We start from the raw sequence: 24,863 nt of genomic DNA, 5'->3' as shown, positions 1-24,863 counted from the left end.
TTAGACAATGAACAGTCACCACTGTTATTAATATTAAAGACCACTCTCCACCAGGGTAGGGAAGGTCTGAGTTCTGGTTTGGAATTTTGTTTTGTGTAGGCCACAGGTAATATTTTAACTTTAGACATCTTTGGATCTCAGTTTTTCCATCTGTCAAATCAGGTTGTCAGTCTTATCTTTTGAATTGTTTCATATCTAAGTGATTTTATGAAATTATTTGTAATCATTCTGTATAAGTGCTTTTTCCTGAATTTTTGTTTTTAGAATTATTTATTTCTTGTAATCCATAGATACTTTTATTATTGTAGATAATTTTGAAAAGCAAATTCTCACTACAAATAAATTAGTTATGCTGTGGAATATTTGAAAGAATATCAGTGGGCTAATAAAGCTCTTTTAACTAAATGATTTAATATGTGCTTAACACATTTTACTTTTAGGTATGTCTGACTGCAGCAATGATACAACTACTCTTGGTGCATCTAAACCAGCCACAGAAGAAGTCAAGTCTAATTCTGAGGTGATTGGATGGTGTTATATTGTTTTGTAAAGTCAGTCCATCTCAATCAAGGTTTCAGACTAACTTAATTTGTTCAAACTTGTGCCATTCTATAAATAAACTCTTTTACACAAAGGGTAAGAGGAGGGAGAGGTTTCTTCATAATGGCAAGTAAGTCACACTTGCCTTCAGCCATCTGAAATAATAAACATAAAAGCTGTATAATTCTTATTTAAAAAGGAAATGTGACAATCGCTATAAGTTACTCTTGAAATAATAGTTGTAGTAGGTTCATATTTTGCTCAAGAGCACTTTGGTTTGCTATGTGTCAGAATCCAGGTATAGTGTTTTTAAACCAAATTTCAGATTCGTTGAACCTGAGTGGTAGACAGTAGACCTTATGCAGTTTTTTTCTTCTGATAGAATCACCTGTAGAACTAAGAACCACTCTTCTAATTCATTAGACAAAGGAGAAATATTATGAAATATTAATTTTATATTGAACTCAAGTCAAATAGAATGTGAAACACAGTCATAATTGCCTATTATATTTGTAGTGCTTAAATATTTTACCACATAGCACTTTCATGGTGTCCCACATTGACTCACTGTAATTCATTTAGGTAAGTAGAACAGCTGTTCTTTTTTCTTTTGTTGTTGTTGTTGTTGTTGAACAAATTTAACTTTCAGAGCAGTGGTGACTGATCTAGAGGAATGGATGAGGGTAGCTTTCAACATGGGGCCTTCTTACTTCAGCTGTGTTTCTTACCAATTTGTAACTTATATAGCTAGTGATGTACTAGCCGCATTATTGCTTTATTGGAGCAAGATACTGCCTGTGTGACAAACCTCAGTGAGGAATTTAGCACCAAGTAATTTACTTTTAGTCTGAAAATCAAAGATGAGTTCTGTTTGGCAAGTATGTATTATTTGTAGACAATTCAGAATTCTTTGTAATTTATGGCGACTTGGCTGTTTATCATTTGGAAAAGCAGTGTTGTTAGATGTATGTAATCCTGAGAAAGTAGAGAATTATGTGTACTTATTTGTCTTACTTCACAGATTTGATTTTCAGTGACCCAATCTCTGAATCTGTACTCTTGAGAGATGATCAGGGGGAAAGTGTGTTTGTGAGCTACAGGACAGAGTGGCAGCACAGCCAGTGATGGGGCTCATAATTCATCATGAATAATGATAAGTGCAAGTATTCTGTTTATGTGACTTTTGTTTGTGTGAATGTTCCTCCGATAAATGTTAAACTAGAAATTCCCTGCTTGGCAGAGAGTGAGGTTTGGGTAACAGTGGTCTGAAGGAAACCACTGCAAATTAATGAATTGTTCAAATTTGTCCATAAGTTAACATAAAATCCATGTTAGGCATTCCCTCTGTGTGTGTATGTGTTTTAATTTTTTTAACTTATAGATGGACACAATACTTTTATTTTATTTATTTACTTATGTTTAATTTTATGTGGTGCTGAGGATCGAACCTTGTACCTCATTCGTACTAGGCAAGTGCTCTGCCACTGAGCTACAACCCCAGCCCATTCCCTGTGTTTTTAACTATACCCAAATATGTCATGTCCAAAGGGAATGCTATAATAATAATAGTAGTAATAACAGCAGACCAGGTATGTGAGTATAAGCTGAATCTGTGCCCCAATTTAAAGCATTATAGGAGTGTATAATTAACCAAAGTAAGATTTAAGAATGCTTTGTGATTTTTTCCTATTTGTAATGAAATATTGTCATTTTAGACAACATGTAGATTATTAAGTGAAATTAACCAAGCACAGAACAACAAGTACTGGATAATCTCACTTATATGTAAAATATATAAAAGTTGATCTCATAGAAGTTGAGAGTACAATGTTAGTTATCAGAGACTAGAGGGAATAGGGGAGAGGGAGGGATGGAGAGGTTGCTCAGTGAGTACTAAGACACAGGGAGGTAGGAGTTAGAAGTTCTATTGTGCTATTGTGGGTAATAATTATGTACTATGTATCTAAAGAAACTAGGAGAAAGGATTTACAACTTTTTTGCCATAAAATAACAAATGAGGAAATAGATATGTTTAAACTGAGCATACAATGTATACACGTATTGAAACATCAGGTGGTGCTCTCTTAATGTGTACAACTTCTTGTTTTTATCACTTAAAAGATAAAAAATAAATTCCCCTCTTATTAGTCTGCTGATTTGAATCTGCTTTTCCAAATCTCTGGATCAGATTGCTTACAAGTAGAAAGAGAGGTAGGTTAATTGAGCCATTCACTGAGAGCCTATTGGTTGCCAGGCATTGTAGTAGGTTTTACATTTGTAATCTCATTGCCTCTATAACACTTTTGGCAGTTGACGTTTTTCTCCCCATTTTACAGATTAGTTGAGACTGGAAAGGTTAACATAGCTATTAAGGAACCAGAGTTATGACTTGAACCCAAATGAAAGTGAAAAAGATGAATAAATTTAAGAAACTAAGTAGAAAAAAATTATTTAAAGGTAGAAGCAGGAAATTGGGAAAACAAGCAGATAAGTATATTTTTAATAACAACAACAAAAGAAAGCAAAGACAGTGTGGCTTGGGATTATAGACTTATTTTGTCTGTCCCTCAGTATAGTAACACTAGTATATATACCAATTTCTAATACTGAGGAAAAATGTAGGCAAATATTTGCATTCTTTTGTGTAACTCAGAGATCGAAAAAATAAATTGGGTACAGATTCTGCTTTCAAGGCTTATGTTGATCAATAGAGGAAATTTATAAATAAATAAAACGCAGGATAGTAATGCCTTTTGAGTGATACAGATTATTCACAGGAATATCAACCAGGAATAGCAGCAGTGGTGGCATTATGCTGTCGTAGAGCTTGGGTAGAATTTGAGCATGTGAGTGATAATGCTTATTGCTTGAGCCAAGGCTGAGGGAAGGAAAATTTAGAAACATGTTTGGGAAGAGTGAGTAAATTTGATTTATCTGATGAAGTATAATCGGAAAGAAGATAGTTCTGGTCTCAGGGAGAATTTTTCATGCTGAGGAGTTAGCTTTTATGTTGTAGACATATGAGTGGGAGACATTTTGAAAACAGACGTGTTATTTTTATTTTTGGTACCAGGGATTGAACCCACGGGCGCCTTACTACTAAGCCACATCCCCAGCTGTTTTCTGGATTTATTTAGAGACAGAATCTCACTGAGTTGCTTAGGGCTTCACGAAGTTGCTGAGGCTGGCTTTGAACTTGTGATCCTCCTGCCTCAGCCTCCCAAGCTGCTGGGATTACAGATGTGCACCACCATGCCCAGCTGCATGTTATTTTATAATGCAAAGTAATATTTCCTGCTGTAAAACATGTTGGGGAGCTAAAGAGTAATGAAGAGTGCTAATTTACATAGGTTGTTCATAGCTGGCCCTTTTGAGATGATGTTTGAACAGATATTTGAATGAGATGAATGTCATCTCCCAGACAGAGGAAACAGCAAGGGCGAAAAAAAGTTTGGTGTGTTAGAGCAACGGTGAAGAGGACTCTGGCTTGGAACCAAGAGTCAGGAAAAGGTATGAGGAATGTGGTTCAAGAGGCAACTAGCAGCTAAGATTGTTGTGTGTGGCATAGAAATGAGAACAACTGGCAGAAGATGAGAAAGTTGAAAGAAGATTTGAATTGCAGTTTGCAGTTAGCAGTAATTGAAAAATAAAGACAAGTTCAGGGTTGACACTAAAAAAAAAAAAAAAAAAAAAGAAAGAAAGAAATATGTGTAACAACCAGCACACTCTTGTACTCCCAGATATTCAGGAGGCTGAGGCAGGAGGATTGTAAGTTCAAAGCTAGCCTGGATAACCTAGTGAGACCTGTCTCAAAATCAAAAATAAAAAGTAAAAAAAACAAAAGGGGGGGTGGTGGCTGGGCACAGTGGCGCATACCTGTAATCCCAGAGGCTCAGGAGGCTAAAGGCAGGAGGATCATGAGTTCAAAAACCAGCAAAAGCGAGGTGCTAAGCAACTCAGTGAGACCCTGTCTCTAAATAAAATACAAAATTGTGCTGGGGATGTGGCTCAGTGGTTGAGTGCCCCTGAGTTCAATCCCCAGTATCCCAACCCGCAACAAAAAAAATAAAAAAGGGGTCTGGGGTGTGCCCCTGGGTTCATTGCTGGTAGAAGGAGGGAGGGAGGGATGGAGACATGTAAGAAAAATGAAAAAATGAAAAAATTTAAATTTAATGAATTTCCATATACTTATCATCCAGGTTCAATAATTATTTGGATTTTATCACATTTGCTTTATTCCTTTATTAATAGGTTTGAGAGTCATTTGCCTCTTAAAACTATGAAATTGTCAGGATAACATAAAGGGGAAATTGGGATACAACAAGTACATTTATAATCATATTCCAACTCCGTCCTGATTGTAATTTGTTTTAGAAAAGTACAGAGTACCCATGGTGATGGTTTTGAGGAACAGCTATGCTGGTTAAGAAAGGAATGCATGTCAAGTATCCACTTTTTCTGAAATGTTTCCAGACGTGTTTTGGATTTGGGCTCTTTTTTTTTTTTCCTTCAGATTTTGGAATATTTGCATGTACATAAATGAGTATCTTGGGGATAGGACCCAAATCTAAACACAGAATTCATTCATGTTTCATATACATTTTACATGCATAATCTGAAGTTAGTTTGGTTCAGTATTTTACACATGACTGTGACCTGTCACATGAGGTCAAGTGTAGAACTTTCCATTTGTGGTATCATGTCAGAACTCAAAAGATTTCAGATTGGAGCATTTTGAATTGGGAATGCTCAGCCTGTTCCAGTGTTGGTGGAAATTATTCCAGTATTTGTCCTGTTGAACTTAACTATACTTGTAGCTTCTTTACATGGTATTTTCATGTTATACAGTAGTTACACATTTGTCTGACAATAGTTATATAAGCGAGATTAGTAATCTTATTTTATAATGAGGAAAACGAAAGTTTCAGAAGTAATGTGACTTATGTAAAGTATATAAAGGGGCAGAGCTGGACCTTAAATCATTACTTGTAATAACTCTTTGGCTAGTTCCTGTAACTTTATGCATAGGCTTATTTACCTAATACTTTTGAACTATGTTGACTTTTTAGTAGATTAGCTGTTTTTTTTTTTTGCACAATTTATCTATTTATTTACTTTAAAAAATTTATTCTGATTTGTTATATATGATGGCAGAATGCACATTTAGAGCACAATTTTTCAAGACATTGGTTTCACACCATTCGTGTCTTATACATGTACTTAGGGTGATGATGTCTAACTAATTTCACCATCATTTCTATCCTCTTGCTACCCCTCATTTCTCCTCCCTTTCCTTTGCCCTGTCTAAAGTTCCTCCATTCCAAAAGGCTGTATTTTTGCTAATACAGAAGGAAATTTCAAAGACTTTGAATTATGAATTTAATAGAATTGCTTTCTCTTTTTGTAGGCAAACAAAAATCTGAGTAATTTCATCCATCACAAATGGCATTTGTGCTTTTTGATATTGAAACAAAATATGGTCTCAGTTGAGATGCATAATCAGTTCACTAAGTATTGTGGCTTTCATTGTCTGAAGCCATAACTAGAACAATTAGAGTTGAAAATTTGTGGCTTCTTTCTTCTTTCTCTTTCTTCAGTGGGGATCTTTGTTAGGAGTCAAGAAAGCAGTGGGTTTGATTCATATAAATGCCTGAATATGTGTGTATGTGTGTGTGAGACATGTAAGTACTCACTAAATGTTACCTCTTATTATTCACGTAGGACTTCTTTTGTAAGAAGGTGCAATATTTTAATTTGTTTAAATTTCTTAACTTTTCTAGGCCTTAGTCACCTCATCTGTAAAATTGGGAAAATTATATTTATCCCACAGAGCAGGTGTGAGGGCTAAATGAAGTAATTCATGTAATATGTTTAGCACATTGTTTAGCCTATAATAAACATTCAGAAAAGGTCAACCTTTTAATCATTACTGTTAGTATTAGAGAAAGGAACCATAAAGCTATAAAATAAGTTTCATAGTATTCTGATATTCTGAAAAATTGCCACACTATTTCAGAATTATCTAATAAATCAAAACTATTCACAAAGATATTAGAAGAAGACCATTTTAAAATTTATCTACTTCTTGTTTGTAAGATTGGTGTCCCAGTCTTATGTTGACAGCAAATGAAATCAGCTTTAGCTCATCCACTGAGAAAAAGGATTACTAAGAGGATAGAAGTGTCATGAGGCTTGGGAAACTAGAATCCTGGCTATACACTAGGAATATTGAGCACTGGTCCATTCAGGACACCATTGCTGCCATTGTTTAGCTCCAGGTGTAGCAGTTTGTATTGTTTGTACCTCTGTCTCTGGTAGCTGGATGTTGCAATGGCTGAATGAGGTCTTGCTTCAGTTATTGCTTTCCCCAAATTCTTTGCTGTCTTTATTCTTTTTTTTTTTTTTTTTACTGGGGATTTAACCCAGGGATGCTTTACCACTGAGCTATATCTCCAGCTCTGTTTTTTGGGGGGCAGGGGTGGCATTGGGGATTGAATTCAGGGGCACTTAACCACTGAGCAACATCCCCAGCCCTAATTTGTATTTTATAGAGACAGGGTCTCCTTGAGTTGCTTTGTGCCTTGCATTTGCTAAGGCTGACTTTGAACCCTTGATCCTCCTGTCTCAGCCTCCTGAGCCACTGGGATTACAGGCCTGCGCCACTGCACCTGGCATCCCCAGCTCTTTCTACTTTTTATTTTGAAACAGATTCTCACTAAGTTTCTTAGGGCCAAAGTTGCCAAGGCTGGCTTTGAACTTGGCATTCCTCCTATTTCAGCCTCCCTAGTTGCTTACATTGGGATTACAGGTATTCGTCACTGTACCCAACCTCATATCTATCCTTGTTATTACCACTAGCATTTTGATGGTGCAAGTGCCTCTGATTTGGCAAAGCGTAGATAATAGGGCAGTGCCCTAGAGCTTGGGAAACATCATCATCATCATCATCATCATCATCATATATGTTCAGCACTTAGTTTTAAATTAAAATATGTGTGTGTGTGTGTGTGTGTGTGTACACACACACACACACATTTATTTTATGCTACAACAATGCTATGAGGAAGATACTATTATTATTTATCTAAGGAAAAAGAGTACTATGAATCTTGCTTAAGTAAGGTTCATAGCTACAAAACAGAGGAGCCATGAATGGAACCCCAAGCAAGGGTCTTTGCAGTTTTCCAGATATTTGTCTTGATAATCTGGTATTTTCAGTTTTATATTATATGAAGCAGGCTCTGCCTTTTTCCAGAGCTCAAAATATGGAGACTTTTCCCAACATTGAGAGAGGGCTGGGACTGGGTAGCCAAAAAGAACAACATAAACTTAGTACTTGGCTGAAGTCTGACTTGGCAAACCAGTTATGCCTCTATTGCTGTTTTAAAAGATCTAAGATGAGTACAGAGGGAGTTTTTTCTTAGTGGTTGCATTTTAGATATTCTTTTGGAGGCAGTACTTACATTTTTAAGATTCTGGGTCAGGCAATATTGTTTGTAAAAATGACAGGTTGATGCAATCATTTTTGCAATCAGTATTGTCATAATTTATTTTTTGTAGCTGGATGTATTTTGGCAAATGACGGAACTTCTTTTGCTTCTGAGTTGTAGAACTGCAAATCAGACCCTCCTTGTAGATTGGCACTGTGATCTGAATCACCCCACCCCACCAGACTGGTGTGGTTGTTCTGTGGGTGGATTTGGGGCTTGCAGGAAAAATCCTTTTTGTTTGAGGTGATATAATGGAATTTTACCCTTTTTTTTCAAAATAAACAGTTAATTGATATAAAATTTATGTAGAATAAAAGCGTACCCATTTTATATGTATAGCCCAATGCATTTTTACAAATGTATAAACTTGGGAACCATAATCATCAAGAGGATATAGATTGTTTGAGACAGGAAGATCTCCAGTTCAAAGCCAGTCTCAGCAAAAACAAGGCACTAAGCAACTCAGTGAGACCCTGTCTCTAAATAAAATACAAAATAGTGCTGGGGGTGTGGCTTAGTGATTGAGTGCCCCTGAGTTCAATCCCCAGTACCCAAAAATAGATAGATAGATAGATAGATAGATAGATAGATAGATAGAGATTGTTTCTATCATCTTTAAGTTTCTTGTGCCCCTCCCCTACCACTCCTGTCCCAGGCAACCACTGATCTGTCATGACAGGTTAGTTTACTATGTTCTAACATTCTATATAAATGGAATCAAATAGTCTGTATCCTTTTGTGCCTGCAATATGTTGTGAGATTAATCAGAGTCCTGTCGTGTGTCAGTAAGTCTTTCCTTTTTATTGCTCAGGAGTATTCCATTATTGTGGATATGCTGTAGTTTGTTTATTAAGCTTTTAGTGGATATTTTATTTTCTAGTTTGGGGTTCCAGGTATTTCTGAGATTCAAAATCATTGTCATTCATACAAGTCAGAACATTAGTTTTAATTTCTTTTTGATCAGTGCTTAGGTATAGAATAAGTTATATGGTCAAATGTGTATTTACTTGTATAGGAAATTGCTAAACAATTCTTCAAAGTGAAATACATTTTTACATCCCCTCCAGCAATGTATTAACACTTGTTATTACCAGTTATTTTATCTTGAGCCATTATAGTGGTATCTTATTGTAGTTTTTATTTGGGTTTTCTTTTCTTTTTTTAATTCTAATTTGTTATGCATGGCAGCAGAATGCATTACAATTCATATTACACATATAGAGCACAATTTTTCATATCTCTGGTTGTACACAAAGTAGAATCACACCATTCGTGTCTTCATACATGTATTTAGGGTAATGATGTCCATCTCATTTTACCATCTTTCCTGCCCCTTGCCCTCTCCTTTCGTCTCCCTCCCTCCCCTTTGCTCTATCTAGAGTTCATCTAATCCTCCTATGCTCCCCCTCCCTACCTCAGTATGAGTCAGTCCACCTTATATCAGAAAACATTCGGCATTTGTTTTTTGGGGATTGACTAACTTCATTTAGCATTATCTTCTCCAATTCCATCCCTTACCTGCAAATGCCATGATTTTATTCTCTTTTAATGCTGAATAGTATTCCATTGTGTATATATACCACATTTTCATTATCCATTCATCAACTAAAGGGCATCTAGGTTGGTTCCACAGTTGAGCTATTGTGAATTATGCTTCTATAAACATTGATGTGTCTATGTCCCTGTAGTATGCTATTTTTAAGTCCTTTGGGTATAGACCGATGAGTGGGATAGCTGGGTCAAATGGTGGTTTCATTCCCAGTTTTCCAAGGAATCTCCATACTGCTTTCTGTATTGGCTGCACCAATTTGCAGTTCCACCAGCAATATATGAGTGTGCCTTTCCCCCCCACATTCTCACCAACACTTTTGTTGTTTGTCTTCACAACAGCTACCATTCTGACTGGAGTGAGTGAGAGGAAATCTAGAGTAGTTTTGATTTGCATTTCTCTAATTACTAGAGGTGTTGAACATTTTTTTCATGTATTTGTTGATTGATTGTACATCATCTTCTGAGAAGTGTCTGTTCAGTTCCTTGGCCCATTGATTGATTGGGTTATTTGTTTTTTTGGTGTTAAGATTTTTGAGTTCTTTATATATCCTAGAGATTTTTGCTCCCCAATGTAGGTTCTCTATTACCCATTGATTGTTTCTTTTGCTGAGAAGAAGCTTTTTAGTTTGAATCCATCCCATTTATTAATTCTTGCACTATAGGAATCTTATTAAGGAAGTCGGGGCCTAACCTGACGATGGAGATTTGGGCCCAAGTTTTCTTCTGTTAAGCGCAGTATCTCTGGTTTAATTCCTAGGTCCTTGATCCACTTTGAGCATGGTGAGAGAGAGGGGTTTAATTTCATTTTGTTGCATATGGATTTCCAGTTTTCCCAGCAACCTTTGTTGAAGAGGCTCTCTTTTTCTCCAGTATGTGTTTTGCACATTTGTCTAATATAAGATAACTGTAGTTATGTGGGTTTGTCTCTGTGTCCTCTATTCTGTACTATTGGTCTACCAGTCGGTTTTGGTGCCAATATCATGCTGTTTTTGTTTCTATTGCTCTGTAGTATAATTTAAGGTCTAGTATAGTGATGCCACCTGCTTCATTCTTTCTGCTATTGATTGCTTTAGCTATTCTATGTCTCTTATTTTTCCAGATGAATTTCATGACTGCTTTTTCTATTTCTATGAGGAATGTCATTGGGATTTTGATTGGAATTGCATTAAATCTGTATAGTGCTTTTGGTAATATGGTCATTTTGCAAATATTAATTCTGCCTATCCAAGAACAAGGTAGATCTTTCCATCTTCTAAGGTCTTCTTTAATTTCTTTCTTTAGGATTCTGTAATTTTGATTTTATAGATCCTTCAGCTCTTTCATTAAGTTGATTCCCAAGTATTTTATTTTATTTGAGGCTATTGTAAATGGGGTAGTTTTCCTCATTTCCCTTTCAGATGATTTGTCATTGATATACAGAAATGCATTTGATTTATGGGTGTTAATTTTATATCCTGCTACTTTGCTGAAATCATTTATTAGTTCTAGAAGATACCTGGTGGAATTTTGGGGGTCTTCTAGGTATAGAATCATATCATCAGCACACAGTGCTAATATGAGTTCTTCTTTTCCTACCCTTTAATTTCTTTTGTCTGTCTAATTGCTCTGGCCAGTGTTTCAAGAACTGTGTTAAATAAGTGGTGAAATAGGGCATCTCTGTCTTGTTTCAGTTTTTGGAGGGAATGCTTTCAATTTTTCTCCATTTAGAATGATGTTGGCCTGGGGTTTAGCATAGATAGCTTTTACCATGTTGAGATATGTTCCTGTTTTCCCTAAATTTTCTAATGTTTTGAACATGAAGGGGTGCTGTATTTTCTTGAATGCTTTTTCTGTATCTATTGAGATGATCATATGGTTCTTATCTTTAAATTTATTGATGTGATGAGTTACATTTATTGATTTCCATATGTTAAACCAACCTTGCATCCCTGGTTGAACCCTACTTGATCATGGTGCACTATCTTTTTGATATGTTTCTGTATTCAATTTGCCAGAATTTTATTGAGAATCTTGCATCTATGTTCATTAGAAATATTGGTCTGAAGTTTTCTTTCTTTAATGTGTCCCTGCCTATCTTTGGAATCAAGGTGATACTGGCCTCAAAGAATGAGTTTGAAAGTGCTCCCTCTTTTTCTATTTCACAAAATAATTTGAGGAGTATTGGTGTTAGTTCTTCTTTAAAGGTCTTGTAGAACTCAGCTGTGTATCATCCAGTCCTGGACTTTTCTTGGTTGGTAGACTTCTAATGGCATCTTCTATTTCATTCCTTGAAATTGATCTGTTTAAATTGTGTATATTATCCTGATTCAATTTGGGCAAATCATATGACTCTAGGAATTTTTCGATGCCCTCAATATTTTCTATCTTATTGGAGTACAAGTTTTCAAAATAATTTCTAATTATCTTCTGCGTTTCTGTAGTGTCTGTTGTGATATTTCCTTTTTAATCACGTTTGTTAGTGAGTTTAGTTTTCTCTCTCCTTCTCTTTGTTAGCATGGCTAAGGGTTTGTCAATTTTATTTATTTTCTCAAAGAACCAACTTTTTGTTTCATCAATTTTTTCAGTTTCTTTTGTTTCAATTTCATCTCTGATTTTAATTATTTCCTGTCTCCTACTAATATGGGGGTTGGTTTGTTCTTTTTCTAGGGCTTTAAGATATAATATTATGTCATTTATTTGTTGACTTTTTCTTCTTTTAAGGAATGAACTCCATGCAATGAACTTTCCTGTGAGTACTGTCTTTATAGTGTCCCAGAGATTTTGATATGTTGTATCAGTGTTCTCATTTATCTCTAAGAATTTTTTAACTGCCTCCTTGATGACTTTTGCAACCCATTGTTCATTTAGTAGCATATTATTTAGACTCTAGTTGTTGGAGTAGCTTTTATTTTTTATTTTATCATTGTTTTCTAGTTTCATTCCATTATGATCTGATAGAATGCAGGGTAGAATCTCCAGTATTTAATATTTGCTAAGAGTTGCTTTGTGGCATAATATATGGTGTATTTTAGAGAAGGATCCATGTGCTGCTGAGAAGAATGTGTTGTTCTTCACTTGTTGAAGGTCAGTTAAGTCTAAGTTATTGATTGTATTATTGAGTTCTATAATTTCTTTGTTCAGCTTTTGTTTGGAAGATCTATCCAGTGGTGAAAGAGGTGTATTAAAGTCACCGAGAATTATTATGTTGTGGTCTGTTTGACTCTTGAACTTGAGAAGAGTTTGTTTGATGAACACAGATGCTCCATTGTTTGGGACATATATATTTATAATTGTTATGTCTTGTTGGTGTGTGGGTTCCTTTAGCAGAATGTAGTGTCCTTCTTCATCCCTTTTGATTAACTTTGGCTTGACGTCTACTTTATTTGGTATGAGGATGGAAACCCCTGCTTACTTCCACAGTCCATGTGAGTGGTATGATTTTTCCCAACCTTTCACCTTCAGTCTGAGGATGTCTTTTCCTATGAGATGAGTCTCTTGGAGGCAGCATATTGTTGGGTCTTTTTTTTTTTTTTATTCAACCTGCTAGTCTATGTTTTTTGATTGGTGGTTTAGGCCATTATTATTCAGGGTTATTATTGAGACATGATTTGTATTCCCAGCCATTTTTGTTTATTTTTGGTATTTAACTTGACTTGGTTTCTCCTTTGATTAGTTTTTCCCTTAGTGTAATAACTCCCCCTGCTGATTTTCATCATTGTTTTTCATTTCCTCTTCATGGAATATTTTGCCAATGATGTTCTGTAGTTCAGGCTTTGTAGTTGTAAATTCTTTTAACTTTTGTTTATCATGGAAACTTTTTATTTCATCATCAAATCTAAAACTTAATTTTGCTAGATATAAGATTCTTGGTTGGCATCCATTTTCTTTCAGAGCTTGGTATATGTTGTTCCATGATCTCCTGGCTTTGGGGGTCTGGGTTGGAAAATCTGCTGAGATATGAATTGGTCTCCCCATATGTGATCTGATTCTTCTCTTGCGGCTTTTAAGATTCTATCCTTATTCTGTATGCTAAGGCATTTTCATTATAATGTGCCTTGGTGTAGATCTGTTGTAATTTTGTACATTTGGTGTCCTGTAAGAGTCTTGTATTTGATTTTCCAATTCATTCTTCATGCTTGGAAAATTTTCTGATATTATCTCGTTGAAGAGATTGTGCATTCCTTTGGTTTGAATCTCTGTGCCTTCCTCTGTCCCAATAACTCTTAGATTTTGTCTTTTGATGCTATCCCATAATTGTTGGATGTTCTGTTCATGGTTTCTTTCTATCTTCAGAGTCTCTCTTTCTTGAAGTAATCTTTTGCTACCTGTATTTGCTCTCTTATCTTGTTGTTGGAGTGATCAGTTTTTGCCTGTATTTGCTTATTTAGGTCATTCTTTATTCACAGAACATGTTAATTATGAACATTCTGAACTCCTTCTCTGACATTTCATCAACTGTGCTGTCCATAGGTTCTGTTATTATAGTGTCCTGGTTGGTTTGGGGCACTTTCCTCCCTTGTTTTTTCATGTTGTCTATGTGTGTTCCTTTCTTGCAGTGTGGATCTGAAATGTTACAGTTTCTACCCTATAATCTTGTAGTATCTGTGCAGTTTATCTGTACCTCACTTGATGTTGGGCTTCCAGACCTTGCAAGTGTCCCTTGATATATGCTACTGCAACTAAAGATGGTGGTGACAATAGGGGAGATATCTTGAGATAGCAGTGGAGGTGCCCCAAGATGGATGCAATGTCTTTCAGAGATGGGGCTGAAAGGGTGGGCCTTACACTGACTTTGGGATGCCTGCCCCGAGATGCAGTTGCTTCTAGGCCCTGTTTTTGTCTAAAGGTGGAGGCTATTTTGCATGGGGAAGGTTATGGTAATGTCTGCAGTGTTCCAAGATGGAAGTGGGTTAGGCCTGGGCTCCCAGGTGGGAGGGAATGGCATGTGTGTCGCGGACTTAGACCTATCCTGGGCCTGGGTCCTGCACTATTTGGGTTTTCTTGATGTACTTATTTGCCATTTATATTTTCTTCTGAAAAAAGTTTTGACCATTTTATATTTGAGTTGTCTTAGGTGTAGAGTGTGTGTGTGTGTGTGTATGTGTACGTGTGTGTGTGTATAGGTGTGAACTGTTTTATTCCAGTCTGTGAATTTCCTTTTCAATTTTTTTAATGGTGTCATTTGGAAGTTTTTAGTGGGGTGTTTTTTTTTTGTTTGTTTGTTTTGTTTTGCTTTGTTTTTGGCATTCGGGAGTTGAACCCAGGGGCATGCTACTGCTGATCTACATCCCTATCCCTTTTTATTTTACTTTGAAAAGGGTCTTGCTAAATTGCCCAGGCTGAGCTGTACTTGGATCCTCAGCCTCTGGATTCTCTTTCCAGTACCCAGCTGGAAAGTTTTAGTTTTCATGCAGTCCAGGTTATCAGTGTTTTTCTTTTATTGTTTTTGCTTTTGTGTCTAGGAAATGTTTCCCTACTCCAAAGACATGAGTCAGTACTTGCCCATTCTGTGATAACCACTATTCTGCCTACTATTATAATTAATTACTGGTTTTCCTTCTTTTTTTTGTGTGTTGCTGAGGATAGAACCCAAGGCCTTGTGCATGCAAGTCAAGCACTCTACCAGCTGAGCTATATCCCCAGCCCTGTTTTCTTTTTGAATTGAATCATACATTACTCTTTTGTTCTGGTTTCATATGCAGAGAATAAAGTTTTTTCTCACTGTTCATCCTGTTCTATTGTATGACTACGCCACAGTTTATTCAGTGAACATTTGGATTGTCACCAATTTTTGGCTATTATAAATAAAGCTGCTCTGCATACATACCTTTTTTTTTAATAATTCAATGGAAGATATACTTTTTTTATTGGTTGTTCACAACATTACAAAGCTCTTGACATATCATATTTCATACATTAGATTGAAGTGGGTTATGAACCCCCAATTTTACCCCAAATGCATATATACCTTTTGATGGACAGATGCACCTATTTTTGTAGGTGTATTCCTAGGAGCAAAATTGCTGGGATATTGGCTAGTCATATATTTAATATTATTGCTCAATAGTTTTCTAAAGTGATTTTATCAGTATCAGCAATGTATTAGTCTAGTTGTTCCACGTACTTGGTGATACTGGATTTGTCAGTTCTCTTAATTTGGCCATTCTTCTTTTTTTTTTTTTCTTTTCCCCATTTTTTGTTTTTCTTTTGCAGTGCTGGGAATTGAACCCAGGGCTCCATGCCTGCTAGGCAAGTACTCTACCACTGAGCTACATCCTCAGCCCTTTTCATTTTATTTTTCTATTTTAAGACAGGGTCTCACTGTATTGTTCACGCTGGCCTTGAACTTGTGATCTTTCTGCCTCAGCCTCCTGAGCTGGACAAGCATTTGTCACTACAGCTAACTTAATTTTGGCTATTCTAAAGAGCATATAGTGGCATATTTGTGGTTTTACTCAGCATGACATGTTGAACTAAATGGCTTTGCAGATACTTCCCAATACTAAAATTTTCTGTTTGTTTTAAAGAGTGGCAAAGGTTATGGTTAAGGACCTGTGTAGCATGCTGCACTTTTCAGTAATAGATATTTGTATGGCTGATCTGGCTGTGTTCACCTTCCTCTGCTGTCTAGGGTATGTTTATAGCAGTGCTTGTCACTCAGCTGCACTTTAGAATCACGTGGTGAGGTTTTTAAAATAGTTTAAAGCTTGCTGGCCACTCATACAAGGGATGAATGGAGGCCATCATTAAATCATGATCTCTGTGGAGTGGTTAAAAGCTCCCCAGATAGTTCTGAGATGCAGAAGCTTGAGAATCATTGGCATATCTGAGTGAAACATTCCATTGCCTCTTGAGAACTTGACATACACTTTAGGAGTGAAATACCACCATAAAATCACTATTAAGTTTGTGCACTGTTAATTTATCCCCAGCTTTGGCTGGTTGAAAGGTTCCCCAGCTTTCACATTTTTGGTTCTCCAATATACAGTATTGTTTCCAAGTCAGTTCTGTGCTCATATTTTTGATTTTGCATCACTCTTCATGTTACAAGGTTAAGTCTGCTTTTAAAGTGCACTCAACTACATATAAATACAATTTGCTGTCTATAAAAATAAGTGCATTTTTTTCTATTAGGGCATACAGCAGCATTCAGTCACATAGAGTAGTTGATCAATTTTGATCTTTTCCTTACACATGACTGGATTTAAAATGTACTTGGAATTAACAGGGCATGAAAGAAGGACATAATTTGGTTGTTGCTTTATAAAATGAAAAGTGAATGTGTGTAGTTTTTTTTTATTAATTTCCAAACAAGTAATATAATCTAGAATGTAAGATCTATGTATTGGATTTTAAAAGATAATTTCCAAAGATTCATCTGTATAGAATTCCTAACACTTATTTTCTAACTTGGAAGAATTCAGTTGTGGCTAGAACTGGCTTATAATGACTACAAACACTGATTGTTAATTTTCACAAATTTGTGAGCCAGCTTTTGAACACAGCCATTACTTCTTTTACAAAAATTTTATAAACTTAGATTAAATACATATATTAAAATAAAAGTAAGACATACTCAAAGTGTACTAGCTTCTTAATATTTTATGGTATCTTCCTGTGCTCCTGAGGTTATTTGTGTCTAATGGTAACTCTAAACTACTACATGTGGTGTGACAGTACATCTCTCTCTGCCTCTGGATTCAGTGAGGTCACGTTGGAAGCTTGAAATTGGCCACAGTTGACAACGCAGAATAGGTGAAAACTAAGATCAGGACTTTTCTTTTCTTTTCTTTTTTTTTTTTTTAATTTGGAGAATCAGTTGTTAACCACTTACTAGCCACTGCCCTGGAAGGATCATTATTTATTCATTGGATGCCTACTGTGTGTGTGCTAGCTGCTCTTTATAAATGCTTTGGATACACGTTCACTTAATTTCCTCAAGTGTTATTCGAGATGTATATATTTTAACATACTTATAAATGAGAAAAATCAGATTAAGAAGATCACATTGCAGCTGCTATGTTGTTAAGCTGAGGTTTTAACCCATCTTTTATATTCCAAAGACCTTACCCTTCCTGTTATACTATAGTCTCTCGGAAGAGAGAACATTTATGCTGAGCCTTAAGTTATAGGGAGGATAGATTTTATTAAATCCTTAAGAAGGAAGAATATTTAAAACACTGGGAACAGTTTAGGCAAATGTTTGGAGGTAGAAGAATGTATTTCATATTCCAAAAATAACAAGATTCAGGAGTAAAGGATCTGTGGGAAAATAAAGCCTGAATAGTTGATTAGACCCTATTATGAAGGACCTCAAATAACATGAACCTGGGAACAAAAGAGCTTCTATTTTTATCAGATGGCATGGAGTTTTTGGTTTTAAGCCCCATCCTGCTAATTTGTAAATTGGCTGTTAATTTATTCAGTACTGTAATGGTCATTAAGTAGTGTTTCCCGAAATGGGTCATTCGTTGTAGGGAATCTAAGATAACAAATAGGTAATATAAGAATGTTTGTACATCTTTTGGCAACTGAGTATTCCTATTACCTGCTCTATGGCATAAAATAGTATTGGTTTATCATTTTATTTTTCATTTTCAGAACATTTGTTTCCTATTTAAAGTCACAAATTAGAACAATATGTAATAATTCCACTGCTGTGGTTTTCTCTGCTATGTTTGCATCATGAAGCTGTTTATCCCCTTGCCCCTGCAACTTTTTTGCAGTGTCCTCTGCTTTTAATGTTCCATAGGATGCTTTTCTTGGGTTCTCCTCTTGCCTTCTATTTCATGCCATCTCCATCCCTTACAGTGATAACTCTCAGGTACCTCTTAGCCTGGGTACTAGACCTGCATTTTGGAATTCCTTGTGTTCTCATGGACTTGGATACTCCACAGACATTCTCAAATTCATGTTATTTACAACTGAACACATTGTCTGTCCTTCTCAAGCCAAATGAACCTTTTACTTTTCCTACTTTGGTGATTGACATGTTCATCTTTCCAGGTGCCCAAGCCACAAATTTGGGGGTGAGAAGGAGGTAGGTCATCCTAGATTCCTTTATATCTCCCACAGTCTAGTTATCTCTCTCTCTTCTACCTTCTTGGTATCACTTGAATATATATGTATTTTTCTATCCCTACACCCTTAGTTCAGATTTTTATTACTTACCTGCGGGAAGCCATCTGTGAAATACGTGACGATCTTCTCTTACATGAAGCCAGGTAGATTTAGGTTTGGCTTTGGGAACTATCCATGACTCTCCCACTGCAATAGATTGCCTAGTGCACATGACCTTTATCTCTGCTAGGAAAATCCCTTAGTAGCTCTGGAGATAGGTGTAACCTGTTAGGAACTGAACAGCCCATCTTGAACCTTTTTTGGTGAAGATCATTCTATGGAAGGCCTTTGATGTTTCCCTATATAAATAAAGCAGACACAGCTCCATTTTGCCAAAGTCTAGAAGCTCCATCCATCAGATCAGCTTGCTGGTTCTGTCTTGACTTTTGGAATTACTTTCTGTGTTCTGTGGTTTTTTCACTGTTATATTTTTCATTGCTTTTATTTCTCAGCCAGCCCATTTCACCGTGGGGAACCCCATTCCAACCGCCTGTGTGGGACAGGGTCGAACTTACCTTGAACTACAAAATATTCTTCTAAACAGGTGTTCTACCACCAGTTTTTTCTCCTTTTAATTTAATCTAACCTTCCACTAGGCTATTTGTTTTCTAGACATTTCTACTGCTTTGTCTTTATATCCCTTTTAGGTTTTGTTTCTTTTTAAAAAAAAAAAAACTCCTCTCCTTTTCCCCCCTCCCATTCTCTTTTCTTACCTTTTATTATTTGAAAATATTTTAGAATTCCATTTTCATTTTTCTGGCCACTTGGCTGTACTTCTTTACATTATACTTTTAGTGGTTGCTATAAAGATTGTGGTGTATATTCTAAATTCTTCGTATTCCACTTATAATTAATAATGTGTTGCTTAATTTACAATATGAAAGTCTTGCAGGTTTTTAATGTCCATTTTTCCCTTGTCTCTTCCCTCCTTGTTTCTCAATATAGTTGTTATATATAATAAATCTAGGTAAATTATAAGCCCCAGAAGATGTTACAATATCTGTTTCAAGCAGTTATATGGTTTATAAAGAAATTGAGAGAAAAAGGCAAAAAAGAGGAAAAAGTTTAAAAATAGTCTTTTGTGTTAACTCATGTCTTGCCCTTTTGGTTCTTCCTTATTCTTTTCTGAAGATCCATGTTTCTGTCTGATTTTATTTCCCTTCAGACTGAAGAACTTCCTTTAGTATTTCTTACAATGCAAATCTGCTGCTAAATTATCTAAGTTTTATCTGAAAACATTTTTATTTTCCCTTCCTTCCTTGTTTGATTTTTTTTTTTTCATTTTCATTTTTTCCCAGTTCTGGGAATTGAAAAAAGGGACACTCTACCTCAGATTGCAGGCTGGGCCATCACACCTGCTTCTCCTTTATTCTTGAAGGGTATTTTTATTGGATATAGTATTCTGGGTGGACAGTTTTTTGTTTTTCATCACTTTAGAAAATGTTCTGTTCTCTTCTGGCTTTTGTAAATTCTGGTGAGAAGTCAGCCATTAATTGTTCCCAGATAATAATGTTTTTCTCTTGCTGCTTTTAAAGTTAGCTTTTTCCATTTTTTGGCTTTAAATTTATTAATACCCTACAATATTACATATTTTAGTCAACAACAGTGGTCCCATAAGATTATATTGTTAGTGAAAATGTAGCTTAGTTTGTGTAAGTACACTCTTAACAATGTTGGTAGGACAGAATTGCCTGATTCATTTCTCAGAATGTATCCCCATTATAAGCAGCATATGACTGTCTTTGACTCTGATGTATGTGCCTTGGCACAGACTTCTTTATTTTTATTTTGCATTGTGTTTTTTTAGCATCTTGTATCTTCCAACCTTTTTTTCCAACTTTTTTTTTTTTTTTTTTTTTTTAGTTGTAGTCAGACACAATAGCTTTATTTTATTTGTCTTTATGTGGTGCTGAGGATCGAATCCAGCGCCTCGCACATGCTAGGTAAGCACTCTACTGCTGAGCCACAACCCCAGACCCCAACTTTTGTCATCTAATTTTGGGAAATTTTTAGTCATTAGTTCTTCAAATATTTTTCTGTGCCTTATACTCCCTCCTCCTCTTATATTTCAGTTACACATATGTTGGTCCATTTAATGTCATCTAATAAGTCTCTCAATCTCTTTTTTTCTTCAGTCTACTTTACTCTTTGTTCTTCATGTTGGATAATTTGTTTTGATTTGTCTTTACCCTTTCCTCTGTCATTTCCATTTGGATGTTAAGTCTAGTTATTTTTTTTTAAAATATTAATTCGTAAGTCTTAGGTGGACACAATATCGTTATTTTACATTTATGTGGTGCTAAGGATTGAACCCAGTGCCTCATGCTAGGTGAGCATTCTACTAATTAGCCACAACCCCAGCCCTAGTAATTTTTTTTAATTGTATTTTTCAGTTCTAGAATTTCCTTTTGGGGGGGGGGCAGTACTAGAAATTGAATTCAAGGACATTTTGCCACACAGCCATATCCCCATCCCTTTTTAAAAATTTATTTATCTTTTATTTTGAGACCAGTTCATGAGAAGTTGCTTAGGCCTTCTCTAAGTTGCTGAAGCTGGCTTTGATCTTGCATCCTCCTGCCTCAGCCTCCCAAGCTGCTGGGATTATAGTCATGTACCACTGCACGTGGCCTGGGATTTTTATTTGGTTCATTTCTATTGGTTATATTTCTGTACTTGAATTTTTTTTTTCCTTCAGTGCTTGGATTTGAACTCAAAGCCTCACACATGGTAGGCAAGTGTTTTACCATTGAGCTATATCCCAGCCCTGAGATATTTTTCCCACTGATATTTTTGTTCGTTGAAACTACTTCATTTTATTTGTTGAAAGTTGTTAAATAGCTTCTTTAAAATCTTTGTTGCTTTCAATGTCTGGTTCATCTCAGAATCAGCCTAGATTGATTTTGTTTTTCTATGTGTTTTATTTTCTTGTCTCATTACATGTCTAGCAGTTTTTAATTGTATTCTGAACATTGTGAACATTAATGTGTGGAGGTTGTAGATTGGTTGTTTTTCCCAAATGATATTGTTTCCTTTGATTTAGTGGGCTTACATTACAAACTGTTTCTTGATGGCACATCTAGTCTTAGTTCAGATCTTTTCTCATTAGCTGAGGTCATTTGAGTCTGTTCTACCCAGTCAAGTTCAAGGGTTGTCAGAGACGTGGGTAGGCAGTTTGGGATCCTCAGAATTCTCTTTTCCCTTCACTTTTCCTTGACTTAACTTTTCCTCAGACTCCCCAGTAGGAAGACTTTTGCTAATTCTTTTTACTCCCTGACTGTTGCTGGGTGTACAGCATAGAGTATTTAACTTTAGACTAAAAGCCGAGAGGATTGAAACTGACTCTCATAGCTCCCTGTCTCCCTCCTCCAAGTGAGCATGCACTTCCCACCAGAGTTGCTGCTTTCCTTTACCTTTTAGTGCCTTAAAGCAATTGTTTTTAAAAGTGTGTGAAGTTTGTATGTTTTTTTTTTTTGGGGGGGGGGTTTGTTTTTTTGCAGGGTGGGCTGATTTAGTAGTATCTTGGTCCATTAGTGTGCAACAGAAACCTTTTTTTAAAACCTGTCCTCAGAAACTTCCTGTTAGGGTTTTTCTCATAACTTTGGAGGTTTTCCTCCTAAGATTCCTTTGCTAATTCCTCCTCATTTCCCCATTTCTTAGGGCTTGAGGTATCCCAGAGCTCAGTCTTCAGACCCCCTTTCTACCTATATCAATTCTTCAAGGCAAGGGTCAGGCCAAAGACATGCTAGTCCATTTACATATTGTCTAGAGTTGCTTTTGGACTACAACAGCAAAATCGAGTAGAATTTTGCAACAGAGAATCTTTGGTACATAGAGCCTAAGATATTTACTCCTTGATCTTTCATAGAAAAAGCATGTTGACTTCTTGGTCTAGGTGATCTCGTCCAGTCAGAGATTTAAATGCCATTTATACACTGTTGTCTTTTACATTTCTTTTTCCCAGCTTCAAGCTTTCCCCGCCCCCCTGGGATTTTATGTGCAATAGCTTACTTACCTTTTCCACTTTAATGTACAGTAGGCTTATAAACCATAGTAAGTTCTGAATTAAATCCTTGATATTTTCCCTATATTGTGCTCCTCCATGAGTCTTACCTGGGTCTGTTGATGGCAATTCCATCTTCTTCAGCCCAGACCCCTAGAGTTATTCTTGGCCTCATTTTGTTTTGTTTTTAAGAGAGAGATTTCCGGGCTGGGGATGTGGCTTAAGCGGTAGCGTGCTCGCCTGGCATTCGTGCGGCCCGGGTTCGATCCTCAGCACCACATACAAACAAAGATGTTGTGTCCGCCATAAACAAAAAAATAAATATTAAAAAAAAAAAAGAGAGAGAGATTTCACATCTCTTTTAAGGAGTTCCTATTGGCTCTAGCCTCGGCATGCATCTGGAATCAGATCAGTCTGTGTATCTCCAGCCACTGTCACTCTACTCCAGTAGAATCATTTACCTAGATTACTCCAATAGCTTCCTAATTGCTGTCCTTCCTTCTGCCTTTGTTCAACTGTTGTTTAACACAGGAGCAAAAGTACAGTCCTTTTGAAATACAAATCAGATTGTTTTATTCTACTCTTCAGAACACTTAGATGGCTTCTCATTTTATTCAGAATAAAATCCACAGTTCTTCTGATGGTCTCTAAACCTACAGTATTCTTCCTACTGACTGTCTCTGACATTTGATACTATTCTTTCCCTCAAACCAAACAGCTTTCTTGTCTTTCCATGAAAGGTTGAGCATGATCCCATCTCTTGGTATTTGTACTCACTATTCCCTCTGCATGGAGTGCTGTATTCCTACATGCCTTTATGACTCACTCCGCCACTTTATTCAGGTCTCACAAAGTATAATACCACTTCTGAGATTTTCCTTGATCACCCTATCAAGAGCAAGCATGAGCTTGTGTGTATGTGCTTCTATCTGTGTATATGTATGTACACATATCTGTATACACACACATCCATTAATATTTATGACTGATGTATATACTTGTTTGTTTCCCCAAATACGATTTTTATTGGGTGGAAGGGTGATACTGGGGATTGAACCCTGGGGCACTTTACCACTGAGCCACATCCCAGCCGTTTTTATTTTTTATGTTTCAGACACAATTTTATTAAGTTGTGTAGGGCCTCTCTGAATTGCTGAGGCTAGCCTCAAACTTGGGATCCTCCTGCTTTAGCCTCCCAAGTTGCTGGGATTACAGGTGTGCATCACCATGCCCAGTCCCAAATGGGATTTAAGCTTTATGAGTATAGGGGGTTTTGTTCATTTTGATCATCATTGTCCTGTGAGTCTGAAATTCTGCCTAACACATTATAGAGCACAAGAAATTAGTTGAATAGATTTATGAATGCTAATTCACCGTTCTAATCAAGTTACTTAAAAATTTCCAGAATATACCGTTTCAAAAATTTTTTAAAAGAAAAAATAAAATTCCAGAGTACACTAGACTGTTTCCACTCTGCTCCCTCTCTTCATTCCTTCTGTTGAGTCTCTCATTCACTGCAGTACTGTCAGCCTATTACTTTCAGCTTGAATGTCACCTCTGATTAGTTTCCCTCTTACTGATTAACACATTGTTAATATAAATGCTTTCCTCTCAGAGCTCACCATACTGAATTATAATTATTTTTTACCTCCCAAAACTTTAAGTTCCCTGAAGGCAGAGAACTGATTTATATTTCTATTATATCTTCTGCACATTGTCTAGAAGGTAGTAAGCACATAATGAAATACCAACTGTTTTTAGAAGGGTGAAAGAAAATAATTTTGCAGTTTGAAAAAGTGATGATAACTTGATAGCTTGATATCTTTCTGATTTGAATAGAGACCAAATACTGGTGTCATTTCCTTCTCCTTCTCCCCCCTCTCTCTTTTTATAAAGAAACACATGTATTTCTACTGGCTGGTACACTTACAAATCACACAAAGATACATATTTATTTTTAAAATAAAGACTTGAAAATGAAAACAATTCATCAAATTTTTACCAAAGTATGACAAGAAATCTTTTATGCAAAAAAAAAATTGATGCAGAAATAACCCTCAACTTTTCTAATATCTTAAAAATCACATTAATTCTATAATAGACTATTTCTAAATATAGAATTTTAATTGTTCCTTGCCCATTTCTGTCATGCTTACAATAAAAAGTGCTCTAAGTATAATTAA

At 36.0% G+C, this 24,863-nt stretch overlaps 1 protein-coding gene across 9 annotated transcripts in view; it reads left to right on the top strand.

Annotated features, from left to right (window-relative positions):
* ARFIP1 (ARF interacting protein 1) overlaps nt 1-24,863 on the top strand; it is a 114,073-nt gene that overhangs the window by 17,886 nt on the left and 71,324 nt on the right. For 4 of the 9 annotated variants that reach the window (XM_081303984.1, XM_081303983.1, XM_081303987.1 and 1 more), the window contains one exon: nt 441-520. The exons of 2 other annotated variants lie outside the window; for them this stretch is intronic. In XM_081303984.1, coding sequence (XP_081160110.1) covers nt 443-520 — 78 coding nt within the window. In that variant the 5' untranslated portion in view covers nt 441-442. Of the gene's footprint in view, nt 1-440; nt 521-1,561; nt 1,700-12,281; nt 12,310-24,863 lie in introns of all 9 variants that reach the window. 3 more of the 9 variants (XM_081303988.1, XM_081303989.1, XM_081303990.1) reach the window with 3 other exon arrangements.

This window comes from Spermophilus citellus (genome assembly GCF_964194105.1).
Source record: "Spermophilus citellus genome assembly, chromosome: 8".
Lineage (NCBI taxonomy): Eukaryota > Metazoa > Chordata > Mammalia > Rodentia > Sciuridae > Spermophilus > Spermophilus citellus.
The sequence above is the reverse complement of the archived record's forward strand: the minus strand, read 5'-3'. Positions and strand labels throughout refer to the sequence as shown.